Source organism: Microcaecilia unicolor, chromosome 12, assembly GCF_901765095.1.
Source record: "Microcaecilia unicolor chromosome 12, aMicUni1.1, whole genome shotgun sequence".
In the NCBI taxonomy this organism is placed as follows: Eukaryota; Metazoa; Chordata; class Amphibia; order Gymnophiona; family Siphonopidae; genus Microcaecilia; species Microcaecilia unicolor.
This window is the reverse complement of record NC_044042.1, coordinates 81,089,541-81,110,158: the sequence shown is the minus strand read 5'-3', so window position 1 is coordinate 81,110,158 and position 20,618 is coordinate 81,089,541. Positions and strand designations below refer to the sequence as shown.

Below are 20,618 nucleotides of genomic sequence, written 5' to 3'. Positions count from 1 at the left end.
GCGGCTAGGAAAGCGAATAGAATGTTGGGTGTTATTAGGAAGGGTATGGAGTCCAGGTGTACGGATGTTATAATGCCGTTGTATCGCTCCATGGTGCGAACCGCACCTGGAGTATTGTGTTCAGTACTGGTCTCCGTATCTCAAAAAAGATATAGTAGAATTGGAAAAGGTACAGCGAAGGGCGACGAAAATGATAGTGGGGATGGGACGACTTTCCTATGAAGAGAGGCTGAGAAGGCTAGGGCTTTCAGCTTGGAGGAAGAGACGGCTGAGGGGAGATATGATAGAAGTGTATAAAATAATGAGTGGAATGGATCGGGTGGATGTGAAGCGACTGTTCACGCTATCCAAAAATACTAGGACTAGAGGGCATGAGTTGAAGCTACAGTGTGGTAAATTTAAAACGAATCGGAGAAAATTTTTCTTCACCCAACGTGTAATTAGACTCTGGAATTCGTTGCCGGAGAACGTGGTACGGGCGGTTAGCTTGACGGAGTTTTAAAAAGGGGTTAGATAGATTCCTAAAGGCACAGTCCATAGACCGCTATTAAATGGACTTGGAAAAATTCCGCATTTTTAGGTATAACTTGTCTGGAATGTTTTTACGTTTGGGGAGCGTGCCAGGTGCCCTTGACCTGGATTGGCCACTGTCGGTGACAGGATGCTGGGCTAGATGGACCTTTGGTCTTTCCCAGTATGGCACTACTTATGTACTTATGTACTTATGGAGGGCAACAGAGGGTAGTGATAAATGAAGCTAACTCTGAGGATGTTACCATTGGTGTGCTGGTAGTTTGGTTCCTGGTAGGGTTACCATATGGCTCCAGAAAAAGGAGGACGGATTGAGCCAGCCAGGTTTTACTTCCAGTGCTTTCAATGGAAGTAATTGAGCCAGCCGGGTTTTACTTCCATTGCTTTCAATGGAAAGCAATGGAAGTAAAACCCGGCTGGCTCAATCTGTCCTCCTTTTTCTGGAGCCATATGGTAACCCTAGTCTTGGGCCCGGTTCTTTTTAACATTTTATGTGATATTACTGAAGGGCTGTCTGGTAAGGTTTGCCTCTTTGTGGATGATACCAAAATCTGCAATAGGGTACCCCCCCCCCCCCCAATGGTGTGGATAACCTGAGGAAGGACCCAGCAAAGCTTGAAGAATGGTCTGGAATTTGGCAGATAACATTAATGTTAAATTTAAAGCAATTCTAAAAACTTGGCTTTTCAAATTAGCTTTTAGACTCTCTTAATGGGTATCTTTTGGATCTTCCACATTTCAGGACTACCTTGTTTCTTTCCCTCCTCTGCCCCTTTTCCCCATGCTGTTGGTCATGTTTCTAATTCTAACTTCTCTTGTATTGAATGATGTTTTTACTCTGTCCTATTCGAATACTGTAGTTCTTTTCCATTTTTTTCTGGTTTTAATCTTATGTAAACCGTTTTGATCTGCTAAGTTAGCAAAGGTGGTATAGCAAATACCAATAAACTCAACTTAAAAAATGCAGGATCGTGCATTTGGGTTGCAAAAACTCGAAGGAATGATAGAGTTTAGGGGAATAAGAACTTTTGTGCATGAACGGACTTAGGTGTGATCGTATATAGCCAAAAGGTAGAAAAGGTGACAACAAAAGCAAGTTGTTTGGGTGCCATAGGGAGATGAATGGCCAATTGGAAAAAGGAGAGAATGATGCCCCTCTATAAGACACTGGTGAGACCTAATTTAGAACATTGTGTACAATTCTGGAAACTGCACCTTCAAAAATATATAAACAGGATGGAGTTGGTCCAGAGAATAGCTAAAATGGAAAGTGGTCTTCATCATAAAGCATATGGGGACAAAGATCTCAATATGTATACTTTGGAATTAAGATGGGAGAGGGGACATATGAAAGAGACTTGTAAACATCTAAGTGGTAGTCTCAATGAAAGGTAGCTCTGGAATAAGGGGCATAGGATGAAGGTGAAAGGGGATAGACTCAGAAGTAACTTGAGGAAATACTTCTTCATGGAAAGGGTGGTAAATTTGTGGAACAGCTTTCCGGTGGAAGTGCTAAAGATGAAACTGTAGCTGAATTCAAAAAGGCTTGGGACAAGTACATAGGATCTCTAAGGGAGTGAAAGGGAGAGTAGATGGCACAGATGGATAGGCCATATGGTCTTTATCTGTCTTCATTTTTCTCTGTTTCTATGTAACCCAGATCTGCCCAAATGACAGCAAATTGTCTTCATGTTTTTCAAGACTTGCTACTGTAATCTATTCCTGGTTTTTCTCCCGCTGTCTAAATGGATTTGTAGAACTGCTGTTCTTAGGGAAATCAAAGGGGACTGTCCAATCATTAGGCATGACTAGACAGTCAGCAGCTTCTTGGGGGGGGGGGGGGGGGGGCAGGAAATGCAAGCAAACCAATAGGTCCCAGCCACACCCAAAGAACCATCAGCATATACCTTAAACTGGGTTTTTATGGGAGGTTTCTGTGAAGATCATGATTGTTGAGTTAATCAAAATTGGAGGGGGGTGGGGGGACTGCAAGCTAGGGTTCTGAAGGCTAATTGAGGGGGTGGGGCTGAATGATTCCCCTAGGGAAACCCATCACCCTTATATTTGCACTGGCAATGGGGAGTTAGAAAGTGGATCAATCTGACCATAAAGCCAAAATTATTGAGAACGGTAAACTGAACACGTTAGCTCTACCTGGACGCATATAAAGGAATTGCTTATTACTGGGAGGTACTCAAAACACCCACTGCACCTGCAGAGATAACCCCTATAATCCTGAACTGAAAAAAAATGAAGTAGATACCCATAATACCGAATAAGCAAATGCAGAGAGAGAAAGAGATCGTGGACTGTTTTAGTGCATTGTTGAAATTATTGTTCTTGTTCCTTTCCTTAACTACAGGTACCAAAGTGCAACAGGCCTGGCAGAGAACTGCTCAACTTCTCCGGGTCCCTCACCAGGAAGGCGGCCAAGGTGCTCTGCAGCGCGTCCAGCTTCTCGTCCTCGCTCTCTTCCTCCCGCAGCACTCCCTGGATGTAAGTATTATACACATCCCGGTCAACACCCAGCGCCTCCAACCGCCCATCCAGCCAACTTGCGAAGGCTGCCGGCTTTTCACAGGGCGCCGCCATCTTGGAACAGAAGGTCCTCCTACCAGAGAATGAGGTCCCCTCGTGCACTATCGGAGAATGCATGATGATCAGGGAAACTTCAGCAGGGCGGAAGTAAGGTCTCTGTGCTTTAACGGTTTCAAAGCGGGGCGGAAATTACGTTCGACTGAGGTTCCCGCAGGAAGGAATCGGGGCTCAGCGGCTTCTTCCTTCCAGTTCCAGCGAAAAAAGGGTAGTAGTAGGCTGATTTTACAACAGGGCAGGGTGGAATTGAGGTCTGAGAACCAGGGAAGAGAGCATGAATCACTTCCCAAGGGCATGGAAGTCAAGTCTCCAGACTGGGAGACAGTAGGTAGAAAGAGGTTTGTTTGTTTTTTTATTTACCATATATCTTTATTAAAGATTTTCTTATATCAAACAATAGTATAGAAAAAAAACGATTAATTCAATCATAAACTATTAGTCGAACTGTAATTATTAAAAGTAAAGACAATATAGAAATACTAAATTATTGTATGTTGGATAGCTAAGAATCCAATGTTTTCAATTTACAAAAAGTGGAACGATTTATAACAAAAATTATAAAGTGTAATACTTTCATATTTTTTATTCAGCAATACCCACTTCCACCACATCAATACTGATAAATGATTATTATCTTTCCAGTGATTAACAATGAACTTCAGAGATAGTAATTAAAAAAAAAATCAACTAGAGCTCTACCCCCTATTGATAAGATGGAATTAAGTAATAGTAATTTACAAATAATATTCTTTAGAGTGAGGCGTTCAATGAAATTGAACATTTTCTTTATCTTACATAGTAACATAATAGGTGGCGGCAGAAAAAGACCTGTACGATCCATCCAGTCTGCCCAACAAGATAAACTCATATGCACTACTTTATATGTATACCTGACATTGATTTGTATCTACCATTTTCAGGGCACAAACCGTAGAAGTCTGCCCAGTACTAGCCCTGCCTCCCAACCACCGGTGCTCCCACCCACTCTCTGCTAAGCTTCTGAGGATCCATTCCTTCCGAACAGGATTCCTTTATGTTTATCCCACGCATTTTTTAATTCCGTTATCGTTTTCATCTCCACCACACTCCCGCGGGAGGGCATTCCAATATCTACCACTCTCTACATGAAAAAATACTTCCTGACATTTTTTTTGAGTCTGCCCCCTTCAACCTAATTCATGTCCGTCTAGTTCCGTCTCCAGAACGGGTTCATTTGCGGATTAATACCTTTCAAATATTTGAATGTCTGTATGATATCACCCCTGTTTCTTCTTTCCCCTCCAGGGTATACATGTTCAGGTCAGCAAGTCTCTCATACGTTTGTAACGCAAATCCCATACCATTTTTGTAGCTTTTCTTTGCACCACTTTTATTCTTTTTACATCCTTAGCAACATACGGCCTCCAAAACTGAACACAATACTCCAAGTGGGCCTCACCAACGACTTGTACAGGGGCATCAACACCTCCTTCTGCTGGTCACACCTGTCTATACAGCCTAGAAACATTCTGGCTATGGCCACCGCCTTGTCACAGTGTTTCGTCGCCTTCAGATCCTCAGCTACTATCACCCCAGGATCCTTCTCCCCGTCTGTACATATCAGACTCTCACCTCCTAACACATACGTCTTCCGTGGATTTCTACTCCCTAAGTGCATCACTTTTGCATTTCTTCGCACTGAATTTTAATTGCCAAATAGACCATTCCTTGTCATCAAGCAGATGCAGCCATTACAGATGGGTTGTGTTCCATCAACAGCAGAGGGAGATAGAGAGCACACTTTTTTCAGTGCCTCATACCAGCTTGCTCCACTGCCTCTCTTCAGTATTCTCTATCTCCCCTAGCAGAGTGGCTGCAGATTCTTTGAGCTCCATCTAAAATCTGCCTGGAGGTTGCTCTGTGCTTTTGCCAGTTGTTAGCAGGGGTGTTGGAGGCTATAGCAGCTTCACTTTAAAGGCACATAGGTTCGCCCTTTCCCTGCCTTACCCTACCTCCGTGGATGTGGACATATTGCTTAGCTTTCCCTGTCCTTCCCCACCAACAGTGGATGCAGGCACATAGGTTCGCCCTTTCCCTGCCTTTCCCACTCACCTGAGCCTCCGGAGTTCTATTTACCTCTGCTTTTCCTCACAGCGTTAAAAAAAAAAAAAAAGGAACAGAGGTTTTTCTTTGCCTTTTTCTGTGGGACCGGAGCTGTGATACTCGGTCCAGTGAGGTAAGGTGTTTTCTGACTCCTCCGGGGTGGGCCCGCCAATCGGGGCGATTTTGGCGCGAACCGCCATTTTGAATTTTTACCGCCATTTTCGGCGATGGCTGCGGAGACAGTAAAGCGCTGTTCCAAGTGTGGCAAGCGCAGATCAGCAGCGGGGCTCTGTAAATTGTGCTGTACAGACGTTAGAGCCGGCCCGAGCATGGCGAGTGACGATTCTTCGCACTCAGAGCTGGCAGCGGGCGCCATTTTGAATTTACCACATGGCGCGGACCTCCGCTGAGACGGAGAGTCCCTGAGCCTGGGGGGAGGCCTCAGAGTGAGGCTGATATGGGAGCTACTAGCCCCGGCAGAGATCCGGGGCCCAGGGTGAGCTTTTCTCCCCTGATTTGTCTTATTATGCATAAAGCATACATGCTTAAAAGAGCTCGCCCACAAAGCCCGGCAATGGGCCTAATGCCCCCCCAGTGGATTCTAGCCTGGGTATGCCCTCTGAGGCGTTATTCCCTGATAATTGGCAGAATATGAAGCGCAGAAGGGCTCATTCCCCTTTAGAGAGTGCTGCACCTCCATTTCCCCCCCCCCCCCCCCCGCGGTCAGGGCTGCGAGGATTCGGAGGACTCTGGCAGGCCTTCATGGTCTGAGGAGCCAGAGTCTGGTGCAGAAGTGACTCAGGATCTGGACAATCCCTCCGCGGTGAGGATTTTCACCGTGATGAGCTGCCAGCTCTTATTTCTGATGCCCTGCAAGCTCTCTCTATTGAGGACCCTGCCAGTGGCACAGCCTCCTCTGTGAATCCTAGGATGGCTAGTACCAAAAAGCCTGCTCGAGCCTTTCCTTTGCATGACTCCATCCAAGAGCTTATTTCGGCTCAATGGGCTGACCCCGAGGGACCTTTGAAAGTTTCCATGGCTATGGGGCAATTATACCCTCTGAGTGAGGAGCATATGGCTCGCTTGCTATGCCTAAAGTAGATGCCCTAGTCACAGCTGTGACAAAGAGAACTACCCTCCCTGTTGAAGGAGGTGTTGCCCTGAAGGATATTCAAGACCATAGACTGGAATCAGCACTTAAACGGTCATTGAAATTGCAGGTCTCGCTATTCGGGCGTCTGCATGCAGTTGTTATGCTGCTAGAGCCTGCCTGGCTTGGTTGCAACAGGCAGTGGAACAGCCCGGTGATGGAGAGGAGCCCTTTTCAGATGTGGCTTCGCGGATGGAGTCGGCCTTGTCCTTGCTTGCTGACGCCCTTTATGATATTGTCAGAGCTTCGGCTAAACACATGGCAGTAGCAGTGGCGGCTCGCCGTCTTCTTTGGCTACGGGCATTGGGCGGCGGACAGGGCCTCTAAGCAAAGGTTGGTGAAGTTGCCCTTTCAGGCCTTCTCCTGTTTAGTGAGGAGTTGGAGGAAAATTGTGAAGGGCCTGGGTGAGGCTAAACCCCAGCGCTGCCCGAAGATAGGCCTCGGCCTTCCTCTAAGGGTGCGGCGGTCCACTCCTCTTACAGACCCTCGCTTCCGTGAAGCTCGAAGGTACCGCCCGGGGCGTTCTGCTGGGTTCACTTCTCGTGCCCGTTTTCAGCAGAGGAACTCCTTTCGCTCGGACAAACGTTCCACAGCCACTGGCTCAAGGCCTGGAGTCAGGGGCGGACCCTCTCAATGATGGTGCACCGGCCCTCTCCTCGAGTCCTGTCATCGGAGGACGTCTTTCCCCTCTTTGCCGAGGAGTGGGCCAACATTTCCTCAGATCAGTGGGTCTTGGACCTGATCAGAGACGGTTACAGAATAGAATTCGACGCCCCTGTAAGAGACATGTTTGTGGAGTCCCGATGCGGTTCTGCCCACCAAACGGGCGGCGGTAGAGGAGACTTACAAGGTCTGATTCAGATAGGGGCCGTGTCCCCGGTACCATCCCACCGAACACGGCTGCGGCCCGCTACTCCATGCTACTTTGTTGGTGCCGTGAAAGGAGGGTCTTTTCGCCCTATGTCTGGACTTAAAGAATTAAACAAGTCCCTGAGAGTGCAGCATTTTCACATAGAACCCTGCGCTCCGTCCTTGCGGCGGTACAGCCAGGAGAGTTTCTCAACGTTTCTGGACCTGAAAGAAGCTTACTTGCACATTCCAATTTGGCCCCCGCACAGGAAGTTTTCTGAGGTTTGCGGTGATGGGAAAGCATTTCCAGTTCCAGGCCTTGCCTTTTGGCCTCGCCACAGCTCCTCGCACCTTTTCGAAGGTTATTGGTAGGTAGTAGCTGCCTTTCTAAGGCGAAGAGGGTATTTGGGTTTTCACCCGTATCTGGGACCGACTGGCTCATTCGAGCAAACTCTGCTGCAGAGAGTCAGCATGTAACAGCCAGAGTGCTCTCAGTACTTCAATCTCTGGGCTGGGTTGTCAATTTGGCCAAAAGTCACCTGACCCCCTCGCAGTTCTCTAGGAATATTTGGGGCCAGGTTCGACACAGCCTCGGGGTATGTTGTACCTACCCGAGCAAAGGCGGTGCAAGCTTCAGAATCAGGTCCGTCTGCTCCTGAGGATGCCCCACCCGCGAGCTTGGGACATTGTCCAGCTGCTTGGATCGATGACGGCCACCATGGAACTGGTGCCCTGAGCAGGAGCGCACCTGAGACCTCTACAGTATGCTCTACTCCAAAGATGGTCTCCAGTATCTCAGGATTACCAATGCAGACTCTCTTGGCTCCCTGCGGCCCGACTCAGCATGGAGTGGTGGCTTCTCAGACAGCATGCTGCGGCGAGGAATGCCGCTGGCGCTCCCCCCGAGGTGGTGACAGATGCCAGTCTGAAAGGCTGGGGCGCACATTGCAAGGGGAAGCATGCCCAGGGTCTATGGACACCTGAGGAAGTCGGAGTGGTCCATCAACCGCCTAGAGTTTGAAAGCGGTGTTTCAGGCGCTTCTGGCCTTTCAAGTGACCCCTGGAATGATTGGCTATCAGAATGATGTCGGACAACACGACAGCAGTGGCCTACATAAATCGACAAAGGCGGCACTCAGTGCAGAGCTCTAGCCGCGCAGGCCGAACAAATTTGCCACTGGGCCGAGCTGCATCTACAGTTTCTGTCGGCAGCTCACATTGCAGGTCAGAGCAACGTGCAAGCCGATTATCTAAGCAGGCATCAGATCGATCCAGTGGAGTGGGAACTTGCAGACGAAGTGTTTCTGCAGATATGTGCCAAGTGGGGCAAGCCCGTGATGGATCTAATGGCGACAAGCACCAATGCCAAAGTCCCGTGCTTCTTCAGCAGACAGAGAGATCCTCGCGCGGCGGGGTTGGATGCCTTGGCTCAACCTTGGTCTCCGGGCCTACTGTATGTGTTCCCTCCGGGGCCCTTGATAGGGCGAGTGCTCCTGCAGATTTGGCTGCATCCAGGAGAAGTGGTTCTCGTCACCCCGGATTGGCCCAGGAGGCCTTGGTATGCGGACCTCCGACAGATGCTTGTAGAGGATCCCCTTCAGTTACCTCTGGTTCCCAACCTGTTGTCACAGGGTCCGGTGACCATGGAGGACGCCGGCCGATGTTGGTCTTATGGCCTGGCGATTGAGAGGGCGCAGTTGAGAGGCAGAGGCTATTCCAATAAAGTAATTACCACTCTCCTGCAAAGCCCGCAAGTGTTCCACTTCTGTGGCTTATGCCAGGATTTGGCACCAGTTTGAAGTCTGGTGTGCTCCTGTTTTCGCCGATTCTGGACTTTTTGCAGGATGGTGTACAAAAAGCTTGGCTATAATTCCCTGCGGGTGCAAGTGGCAGCGTTGGCCTCCCTGCCATGGCAAGGGTTGAAGGCGTGTCTTTAGCTGCTCATCCAGATGTGGCATGGTTCTTAGAGGGGTGCTTCGGCTTCCGTCCTCCCGTGCGTGCATCTTGGTCCAGCTTGGAACCTGGGGCTAGTGCTGAAGGCCCTTCAGGGTGCTCCCTTTGAACCGCTTCGGCGTGCTTCAGAGAAAGATTTGACACTGAAGGCCGTCTTGTTAGTGGCCATTACTTCGGCGAGACGGGTGTCAGAGCTCCAGGCGCTATCCGTAGAGACCCTTTTCTGCAGTTTTCAGAGTCCGGGGGTCACGGTTCAGGACCGTGCCTTCCTTCTTGCCCTAAGGTGGTTTTCAGCGTTTCACCTAAACCAACCTATTTTCCTTGCCCTCCCTTTGTCGAGGAGGAGTTTCCAGAATCTTTTGGGCAATTGCACCTGTTGGACGTGCGCAGGACTCTGCTGCAGTATCTGCGAGTTACTAACTCTTTCAGGACCTCTTGATCATCTGTTTGTTTTGCTATCAGGTCCTCGCAGAGGGTCTCCAGCATCTAAAGCCACTATTGCCCGCTGGCTTAAAGAATCTATCTTTTCAGCTTATTTGCTTGCCGGCCGGCCTCCGCCTGATGCCTTTAAGGCGCATTCCACTAGAGGAATTTCCTCTTCTTGGGCTGAAACTGGAGCACTCTCTCTTCAAGAGATTTGTAGTGCAGCAACATGGGCTTCTAAGCTCTCTTTTGCCCGACATTACAGGCTGGATGTGGCCTGCCAGGAGGGACGCACATTTTGGAGCGCAAGTGCTGACGCGTGGTGTGGCTTGTTCCCACCCTATCTAGGGATTGCTTTGATACATCCCATCTGTAATGGCTGCATCTGCTTGATGACAAGGAAGGGAAAATTAGGTTCTTACCGTGATAATTTTCTTTCCTTTAGTCATAGCAGATGCAGCCATGATCCCTCCCTGTCTGATGCTATCTGCTGTAAATCTATTTCAGGTGCTGTTCGTGTTTCCTGGAGATTCCGTCCTTGGGAGAAAGTCGGAAAACAGTCTTCAGGATTCTTGTTCAATTAAAGGAGGATGACTTAATTCCCTCCAGTTTCATGTTTTGTAGGATGAGTTTATTTCCCTCCGGGAGGATGAGTTTATTCCCTCCGGTTATGTCTCAGTGGAGGATGAGTTTATGCCCTCCGGGAGGATGTTTCATTCCCTCCATTCTGAGTTAATGCCCTTTGTTGTAGGGCCATCGTCGCTGTGAGGAAAGCTCATGTTATTCCCATTGCGGTTTGCCATACTGCTTTGGAAGCTTCAAATACTGAAGAGAGGCAGTGGAGCAAGCTGGTATGAGGCACTGAAAAAAGTGTGCTCTCTATTTCCCTCTGCTGGTTGCTGGACACAACCCATCTGTAATGGCTGCATCTGCTATGACTAAAGGAAAGAAAATCATCACGGTAAGAACCAAAGTTTCCCTTCTTCTAGCTTCTGCAGATCTTTTTTCATGTTTTTTACTCCCTCCGGGGTGTCCACTCTGTTACAAATCTGGTGTCATCCGCAAAAAGGCAAACTTTACCTTCTAACCCTTCAGCAATGTCACTCACAAATATATTGAACAGAATCTGCCCCAGCACTGATCCCTGAGGCACTCCACTACTCACCTTTCCCTCATCCGAGCAAATTCCATTTACCACCACCTTCTGGCCGTCTGTCCGTCAACCAGTTCCTAATCCAGTTCACCATGTCGGGTCCTATCTTCAGCCTGTCCAGTTTATTCAAGAGCCTCCTGTGGGGAATCGTGTCAAAAGCTTTGCTGAAATCTAAGTAGATTACATCTATAACACGTTCCTGATTCAATTTTCTCTGGCCACCCAGTCAAAGAATTCAATGAGATTCATTTGGCACGATTTACCTTTGGAAAAAACCATGTTGTCTCAGATCTTGCAACTTATTGGCATCCAGGAAATTCACAATCCTTTAGCATCGCTTCTATTACTTTTCAAATAACTGAAGTGAGGCTTACCAGCCTGTAGTTTCCAGCTTCTTCCCTATCACCACTTTTGTGAAGAAGGACCATGTCCGCTGTTCTCCAATCCCACGGAACCTCTCCCGTCTCCAAGGATTTATTAAACAAACTAATGAAAAAGGCCCGTTTCTGAGAGAAATGAAACGGGCGCTAGTAAGGTTTTCCTCGGAGTGTGTATGTTTGAGAGAGTGTTTGTGAGATTGACTGTGTGAGAGAGAGTGAATGTGCGAGTGTGTGTATGTGAGAGTGAGTGAGACTGGGTGCGAGAGTGTCCGTGAGAGAGAGAGTGTGTGTGTGAGAATCAGAGTGTGTGCCAGGGGCCCCTCCCTCCTCCCTCCCAGTTCCAGGGTCCCTCCTCCATCCCTCCGAGTTCCAGGGTCATCCCTCCGATTTCCAGGGTCCCTTCCAGTTTCAGGGTCCCCCCCCCCACCCTCCCTCAGAGTTTCAGGGTCCCCACCCTCTTAGTTTCAGGGTCCCCCTACCAGTTCAAGGGTCCCTCCCCCTCCCTCCCAGTTCCACGGTCCTGTCCCATCCCTGCTTGGTAGGGGGGGGGGGGGTTGCTATTTGCTGTCAACCTAAGGAGACACTGCTTCTGGCGTCCAGCAGCTAAGTCCTGTCCTGACCCACAGGCAGCTGGAGCTCCCTCATACTCTTTCAGTGACACACATTGACAGGCAACGGCGGGGCTGACGCAGCCACGGGCACTTACCTGGATAAACTTTGTATTGTTGACAAATGATCTGAAAATACAGAGTTTAAAATTGCTGTTCTACCAGGTAGAATAATTTTTAATGCTGTTTTAGTGATATTTAATTTAGATTTCATGGGTAGCTTTCAAATAAATTAAAAAGGTGTGCAGTAAGAAACCAAAAACCAAAACCTTTTGTCTTTTACCTGTTAAGGCGCAGTTTATCCAGTAGAAACAGCTTTAGACGTGTTTCAGATGGAAGAAGAAAAAAAAACGACAATGTGGATTAGCAGCTCCTAGGTGTGCTTGGTTTTGAGTGTATGGGAATGGCGGCTGTGTTGGGAAGTAGAGACAGAGATTACCAATGGGCTTCCTTGCTTGCATTGTAGTTGATTGGGTCACTTCCACTCGTGTGTAGTAATCGTCCTTCTGCATGGCCAGAGTCGGAGGGGGGTGCGGCGGAACGATGAGCGAGCGGCTGCGGGAGGGAGGGTGAGGGGAACTGTGGGCGGGGGGACGGGATGCAGCGGCGATTTTGTTTGGTTTTGAGTGTATGTGAATGACGGCTGCGATGTGGAGTGGAAACAGAGATTAACCAATGGGCTTCCTTGATTCGTGAGTGTCATTGCTCCGCACTTGACGTCTTCCACGTTTGACGCGAGGGCGGGGCAGACACTCGTGGGCAAACCGGATATCTATGCCACTTCAAGTTTCTGGCTTGAGGCTTCATTAGAACATTGGAGGTGCGTTTTATATATAGAGATCTTTAAAAGGACCAGCCAGAACCTTTCTGAGCTCCCTCAATATCCTGGGGTGGATCCCGTCCGGTCCCATGGCTTTGTCCACCTTTAGATTTTCAAGTTGTTCATACACACTCGCTTCTGTGAATGGTGCTATATCCGCTCCATTCTCATATGTACTTTTGCCAATCAATTGTGGTCCTTCTCCAGGATTTTCTTCAGTGAAAACAGAACAAAAGTATTTGTTTAGCAAATTTGCTTTTCCTTCATCATTATCTACATAGCGGTTCGCAGCATCTTTCAGTCTCACAGTTCCATTTTTAGTCTTCCTCCTTCACTAATAAACCTGAAGAAATTTTTGTCGCCCTTTTACATTTCTAGCCATTTGTTCTTCTGTTTGCGCTTTTGCCAGACGTATCTCTCTCTCTCGGCTTCTTTCAGTTTCATCCGGTATTCCTCTCCATGTTCCTCTTGTTGAGTTTTCTGTATTTCATGAACGCCAACTCTTTAGCCTTTATTTTCTCAGAGAACCATATCAGTTTCACTTTTCTCTTGCTTTTATTTACTCTCCTTACATAAAGGTTTGTGGCCATATTTATAGCTTCTTTCAGCCTGGACCACTGCCCTTCCACTTCTCGTATGTTCCCCCAGCCCATCAACTCCTTCCTCAGGTATTCCCCCATTTTACTAAAGACAGCATGCTTGAAATCCAGGACTTTGAGTTTTGAGTGGCGGCCCCCAACTTCAGCTGTTACATCAAACCAAACTGTTTTGATGGTCACTGCTGCCCAGGTGGGCACCCACTCGGACATTTGACACACTATCCCCATTTGTGAGCACCAGATCCAGCGTCACTTCCTCTCTCATGGGTTCCATCACCATTTGTCTGAGTAGAGCACTTTGAAAAGCATGCATGATCATTCTACTTCTTTCCGATTCCACAGATGGAGCTTTCCAATCCACATCTGTCAGATTGAAATCTCCCAGCAACAGCACCTCTCTTTTCTTTCCCAATTTATAGATATCTGTGACCAGATCTTTATCTAGTTCCTCCGATTGTGTCGAAGGTATGTAGACAACACCCATGTGGTCAGAGGTTCCATCATCTCTTTTTAAGGTGATCCATATCGCTTCTTCCTTTACCCAGGCCCCTGTCATTTCAGTCGCTGCAATATCATTTCTCACATACAAAACTGCTACTCCACCTTTACGACCATCTCTGTGCTTCCTAAATAGATTATAGCCTGGTATGTTTGCATTGAGCCATGATTACAACAACGTCTAAGTCTGCCTCAATTGTCACATTCGTACAGTAGATGAACCAGAGTTTGAGTTACCCTGTGGCAAGACCAGCAAAGGTCTGAAAACAAGGATCCACTTAGTTTGGATTTCCTGGGAGTCTATAATGCACAATGTTGTAAAAAAGTACATGGTTTGAGTTATTGAAGAGGATAAAAAAGCTCTGTGGCAAAACATTCAGAAATTGTGCCAATCCTCTTGAGATAGCTGATAGTTGATGTCTTTTTCCCAGACTTTGATGCAAAAGTTCCTCTTGTGTAATTGGAAAGTTTTATAAAACATTGAAGCTTTGTGTAACAATAAAGATGATTTTCCAATAAAGACATCAATTGAACATTTGTTTTTAAAAAGTGAGAAGTTCCAGTTCTTTTTTTCAGAGCATGATAAAATTGAGAGTTGTGGATATTAAACTCTTGTTGTAATTGTACAAATGTTATGAGAGATGTAGTGGAGATTAATTGATATAGAAACCAAATATTACAAGATTTCCATACGTGCCAACTAATAGGTTTACTATCCACTTTGAATGGCTTTATTGTCAATATAAATTGCATTCTTTGAAGCTGGCATAATCTTTGACAATTGTAGAAAAGAAAGCATGGTAGCTAAAGTAACATTATTATTTTTGAAAAGAGGTGGTGAAGAGAATTTAGCTAATGTGATCAAGGAAACAGATATATTAATTTCTTGCTCTAAAATGAGCCAAGAAGGAAGATAAGAGGAATCATCTATGTTAAACCATACATAAAATAAATGCAGAGTGGTAGTTAACAAAATCAGGGAAATAGACTCCTCCATTTTGTTTGAGGGGAGGGGGCGGGTTCTGGATTCTGGTAGTTATTCCAGGTGGCTTTGATTTTCATAGAAAATCTGTCAATAGTTTATCCAATTATGAAAAAAAGTTGGGGAGGTTAATCAGAAGCATACTTAAAACTGTAAACTTTAGGGCAACTGTCATTTTAATAGCCTCCAGTCTACCTCACCAGTTCAAGTATAAGGGAGACCATTTAGAGATGGTGAGTTTAATTTCTTGGAGAACATAATTAATATTTTCAGAAATTGTTTCTTGACTAGAACGACCAACGTAGATTCCTAAATATCTGATGAAAGATAGTTGGGTTTTGAAAGGGAAATGAGATAGATCTGAGACCATAATGTCTTATGAAGGGGCAGACAATCTGTTTTTCCCCAGTTTATTTATAGCCGGATAAGGTGGAAAAAAAGATAAATTTGAGCTAATACATGAGGGATAGCTTGAATGGAGATATATAATAAAAGCTCATCTGCATATAGAGAAAGCTTAGTGGTGTGTGTTCCAATCGATAATCCAGCTTCCAATGTGTTTTCTCATATGGCTATAGCTAGGGGTTAAATGGCCAGATTAAATAATAAAGGAGAGAGGGGACATCTCTGCTTGGCCCTCTAGACACGGAGGAAGGAGGAGTAGATTGACTGTTTACAAAAATAGTGGCTTTGGGACACATGTATAACATTTGAGTCATTGAAGGAGTGGCTTAGTACAGTGTTTCCCCAAGTCCAGTCCTAGAGTACCCCTTGCCAGTCAGGCGAAAATACAACTTCAAAATATTGTTCCTAAGTCAAAAGCGAAAGTCACTATAAGAGTGGCCCTTTCTGCTATCTCTGAGTTCTCCAAAATATCAGTCAAATTCATATCCACATTTTCAGTCATAGAAGTCTTTTTAGAAATATAAGTCGCTTTTGATACCAACGGGTGGTTATCAGCAGGAATTTGCAAAATGTCTGAGAAATATCTCTTGATGAGTTCAGCTGCAGATATATATGGTGTTTTTGGAAAATTAATCAATCGTAAGTTATTTTTTTTTTCATTTGGTTCTCCAAAAATTCCAATTTTTTTGAGGAAACAAAATTATCCTTGATTACTAAATTTACTGATTTTTTCAGAGAAACCATATCTGTGTTTAATGAGTCAAAGTTTTTCCCCTGGGCTTCCACCTTCGTAGACAGGCTTTGATAAAAATTTTTAAACTCACTTGTTTGTTCCTGAAAAGTTTAGACATCTGAAGAAGTGAGTTGTTCACAGCTCTGCAAAGCCTCCCATAAGGCATCCATTGTAACGATTGTAGGCTTCACCAACCTCAACTCCTCAACGGAAACCGCTCCGGGAGTCTTCGGAGAGGGGAGCTCACTCTCCAAGCCGATAGTTGATATTTCAACCGGAGTCGATGTTACACCGAGCCCTCCCTGCATTCCGCGGATTCTTTGACCCACTTCGGGCGAATCTCGCGGTGTCAGCAACAGCGAAACATGATCGTTTCCAGGTCTTGGAGGGGTGGCGCCGGCAGGAGGATTGAGCGTCACTCCTCCGCTAGTATCCGGCGAAAACGCCTTGCTGTTCCCCGAAGTAGCCGCTGATGTCGCCGACGTTGTGACCCCGTAATGCTCCAAGGTAGGCTGGGATGTGGTGGGATTTCCAGCAGTGCTCAGGGAGGGATAAGCAACTGTTTTTCCTTTTCTCTTGCCCATATTCCACGGGCAGCGCGCCAATAGTCACAGGAAACTTGGAAACAGCACGAGCCAAGATAACGTGCGTCCTCCCTCATCGCCATCTTGGATCCGCTTTCTTACATATTCATTGTGTATATCCTGAAAACCTGACTGGCAAGGGGTACTCTAGGCTTGGACTTGGGAAACACAGGCCTAGTGGTTACAGCACCGGTCTTGACATCCAGAGGTGCCTGGTTTGAATACCAGTGATGCTCCTTTTGATCTTGGGCAAGTCACTTAACCCTCCATTGCCTCAGGTACAAACTTAGATTGTGAGCCCTCCTAGGACAGGGAATTATCCAGTGTACCTGAATGTAACTCACCGTCAGCTACTACTTAAAAAGGTGTGAGCACTCTATCAAAAGCTTTCTTCGCATCTACAGAGGCTACTAATTATTTAGGGTGGACTTGAGCAAGGGGTAAAATATCACAGAATAACCTGGAATTATCACTGGTGGAACATTTTGACATGAAACCACACTGATCAGAGTGGATTATCGACAGGAGTACATTATTCAATCTAATAGCCAGGATTTTTGTACATATTTTGCTATCTAAATTGATGAGTGAAATAGGTCTATAATTTGCAACCAGTGATGTGTCTTTACCTGGTTTCGGTAAAACATTGATTTCAGCTTCTATAAATTAACCTGTAATGAATTGGTTTTCAACCATGTGAGAATAAAATAAGTGAATGGGGTGTTAGATCTTTAATAAAAAATTGTATAATACTTGGCTGAAAGGCCTTCAGGGCCAGGAGCTTTATTCAACAGGAGGGATTTTATGTCTATCAACTCATTATAATTATGTAGGCTCTTTTAATTTGTTTATTTTTGATGTGTGAGGGAGATTTAATTTTGATAGAAAATTATCAATATCCATCAGGGAAGCCTTTAGCTCAAAAGAGTAAAGGTTTTGATAGAATTCTTGAAATAATTTAAGTATATTATCATTTGAGGTAACTAGAGTTAGTTACTGTATTTTCTAGAGAAATTACATTGGCTTTTGTCCTTTTCCTTTTAAATAATTTGCAAGTTGTATTCTTTTCTGAATAATACCTTGAGCATAGAGTTATCAGATGAGGGTAGGCCAGTTTATTGTGAATTTCATTATATTCTGATCCTTTCCCCCCCCCTTTTTTTTTTTTTTTTTACAAAGCTGTATGGTAATGCCAACGCAGCCCATTCACTTTGCATGGGCTATATTGGCAATACCACAATGGCAGCAACTATTGTGGCTTTGTAAAAGGGGGTGGGGTTAGTTTGCATAGCTTTTGAAAAGAACTATAGGAGGATGTTTTAATATAGTTCTGTTCTAGATTTCTAATTGCCTTTTCCAAGTTTTGTAATTGTTCTCTTTTTTCCTTGTGCCATTTGATGGTGTACCCGATTATTATTCCCTGGATGTGTGCCTTAAATGCATCCCACCAACTGTTTAAGGATGTATCATTTATCTTATTACATTGGCAAAAATCCTGGATACCCTTCTGTTTCTGTTTTCTAAATCCTTTTTCATCTCCAGGTGTTATATTAATTTGTCATCCTATCTAAAGTTAAATATAAAAATATTGGAGCATGATTTGAGAAAGTAGTAGGGAGAATTGAAAGTGTTTAAATACCTAGGGGTTTTGATAGACTCCAAATTGACATTCTCAAATCAAATCTCAGTGGTACTAAAACAGGTTTGTTACACACTTCAGAGGATAAAATTGGTGAGGAGCATCCTTGACTTCAAAGCATTACATACATTGTTCTATGTTTTTGTCTATTCTCAGTTGGATTATTGCAATGTGGTTTATGCCGGTCTTCTGAATATTGCATGAAAATGCCTTCAGACCCTTCAAAATACAGCGGCTCGTCTGTTATGCCACGCAAGGTGATCAGACCATGTTATTCCACTTCTGTTGAAATTACATTGGTTGCCTATACGCTTAAGGATCCAATTCAAGATTTTTATTTTGGCTCATAAAGTGGTTCATACAGGTTTACCTGATTATTTGGCATTGTGAGACCCCGGGCGAGGGTTATGGGGTGGCCCTGGGAATAACGCAGCCAGACAAGGTATTTAAATGTAAAAGTAAATGTTTTATTCACCTTAGCCCTGGGACCTCTTACCTCACATGCCAGGAACCTCAGATACAACAGTTTCTCTGGTTTAGTAACAGTCATGAGTAGGCCTCTAGCTAGCAGGCCAAGCAGTCTACAGCTGGTGGGGCTGCCCTGCCTCAAACACAACCCACTAGTTCTCAGGTCTTGTAACTGACCTGACTCCAGCCAGACCTCAGCAAGGCTTGTAAATCTTAACAAGAAGCAAAGTTGGCTTACCTCAGCCAAGTCACAACTTACATACAGCAACTGCAATCGCACCTATTGGGAATCCTAATCCTCCTTCTCTGTGCCTCCTTAACTTCAGCCTGGCCCTGTCTTTTAATCTCTCGGGTATTGACTCTCATTGATAGCATTTTAGCAACCTCTTTCACCAATGCTTGCTGCTGGGCTTCTGGGATTCGATAGGGACACTGCTGGACTACCACTCTTGGTTCGGTGAGTTGCAAGGTAGGTCTGACCTGCCCCTTTGGAAAACACATCTTCATTCTGGCGTATAAACTGCTTCAAGTCGGCCTTTTGCGAGTCAGAGAGCTGGTTGCCAAATGGGACTTGCAAGGGTCCAGAGTCTATCGGGACCTCCAGCCCAAAGTCATCTCTTTGAACTAGGGCTGCCGTCATGGAGACCCATTTCTTCAACAAGTTGACATGGAAGTCCTTTGCCTTGACCCTCTTGTCAGGTTGTGCCACCCTATAGTTGACAGGTCCTGTTCTTTCCACAACTTCATAAGGACCATGCCACTTGTATAACAGGTTACTTTTGAAGAGGGTAAAAGGACTAGGAGTCTGTCCCCTGGCTGGAAGGTTTGTTGAACTGTTGAACTGCCTTCTGGTTGTAAGCTCGGGTTTGACCCACTTGAGCCTTCTCCAGGCAAAGCTTGGCAGCCTTACTGGCTTTCTTTTGCCTCGTTTGCATGGTGAGCACATATTCAGCCAAGTTCCTCTTCCCATGCTTCTTGAACCACATCCAGGATTCCTCTTGACCTTCTCCCGTATAACAGTTCAAACAGAGAGGATCCTGTTGAATTCTGGAGCACCTCCTGGATGGTGAACAGTATGTATGGGAGTAGAGAATCCCAGTTTTTCCCATCTTTGGCCACGAACCTTTTCAGCATCAATTTCAGCATCTTATTGAAGCTTTCCACCAGATTGTCTGTCTGTGGATGGTACACCGATGTCCGTAAAATTTTCACTTTGAGTAAGACACACACTTGCTTCATAACTCTGGACATAAAGGTAGTACCTTGGTCAGTCAATATTTCTGCTGGAATCGCCATCTGGGAGAAGACTTCTCACAGCGTGTTAGCCATTGTAGTGATTTTCATGTTATGCAAGGCAAAGGCCTCTGGATAGTGAATGGCATAATCCAAAATAACCAGAATATACTTATGGCCCCGGGTGGTGCATTCCAGGAGTCCTACAAAGTCCATTGTTATCTGTTCAAATGGGGTGTCATCAAGGGGCATGGGCATGAGAGGGGCAGGTGGGACCCTCACAGGACCACTCAGCTGGCAGGTTGGACAGGACTGGCAAAAGAGCTCCACTTGCTTAAATACACCTAGCCAAAAAAAATGGTCTAAAATCCATTCCCAGGTCTTCTCCTCCCCAGGTGACCACTTAGCAGGTGACTGTGAGCTAGTTATGGTAGGGCTAGAGTACTAATAGCTGCTCTACTACTACTACTATTTAGCATTTCTATAGCGCTACAAGGCGTACGCAGCGCTGCTCAAACATAGAAGAAAGACAGTCCCTGCTCAAAGAGCTTACAATCTAATAGACAAAAAATAAATAAAGTAAGCAAATCAAATCAATTAATGTGAACGGGAAGGAAGAGAGGAGGGTAGGTGGAGGCGAGTGGTTACAAGTGGTTACGAGTCAAAAGCAATGTTAAAGAGGTGGGCTTTCAGTCTAGATTTAAAGGTGGCCAAGGATGGGGCAAGACGTAGGGGCTCAGGAAGTTTATTCCAGGCGTAGGGTGCAGCGAGACAGAAGGCGCGAAGTCTGGAGGTTGGCAGTAGTGGAGAAGGGAACAGATAAGAAGGATTTATCCATGGAGCGGAGTGCACGGGAAGGGGTGTAGGGAAGGGCGAGTGTGGAGAGATACTGGGGAGCAGCAGAGTGAGTACATTTATAGGTTAGTAGAAGAA

General features: G+C 45.8%; 1 protein-coding gene across 1 annotated transcript in view; it reads right to left on the bottom strand.

Annotated features, from left to right (window-relative positions):
• Window positions 1-3,189, bottom strand: part of CCDC43 (coiled-coil domain containing 43) — a 76,787-nt gene extending 73,598 nt beyond the window's left edge. The window contains exon 1 of the mRNA XM_030220925.1: window positions 2,950-3,189. Coding sequence (XP_030076785.1) covers window positions 2,950-3,186 — 237 coding nt within the window. The 5' untranslated portion in view covers window positions 3,187-3,189. The remainder of the gene's footprint in view (window positions 1-2,949) is intronic.
• Window positions 3,190-20,618: the final 17,429 nt, after the last annotated feature.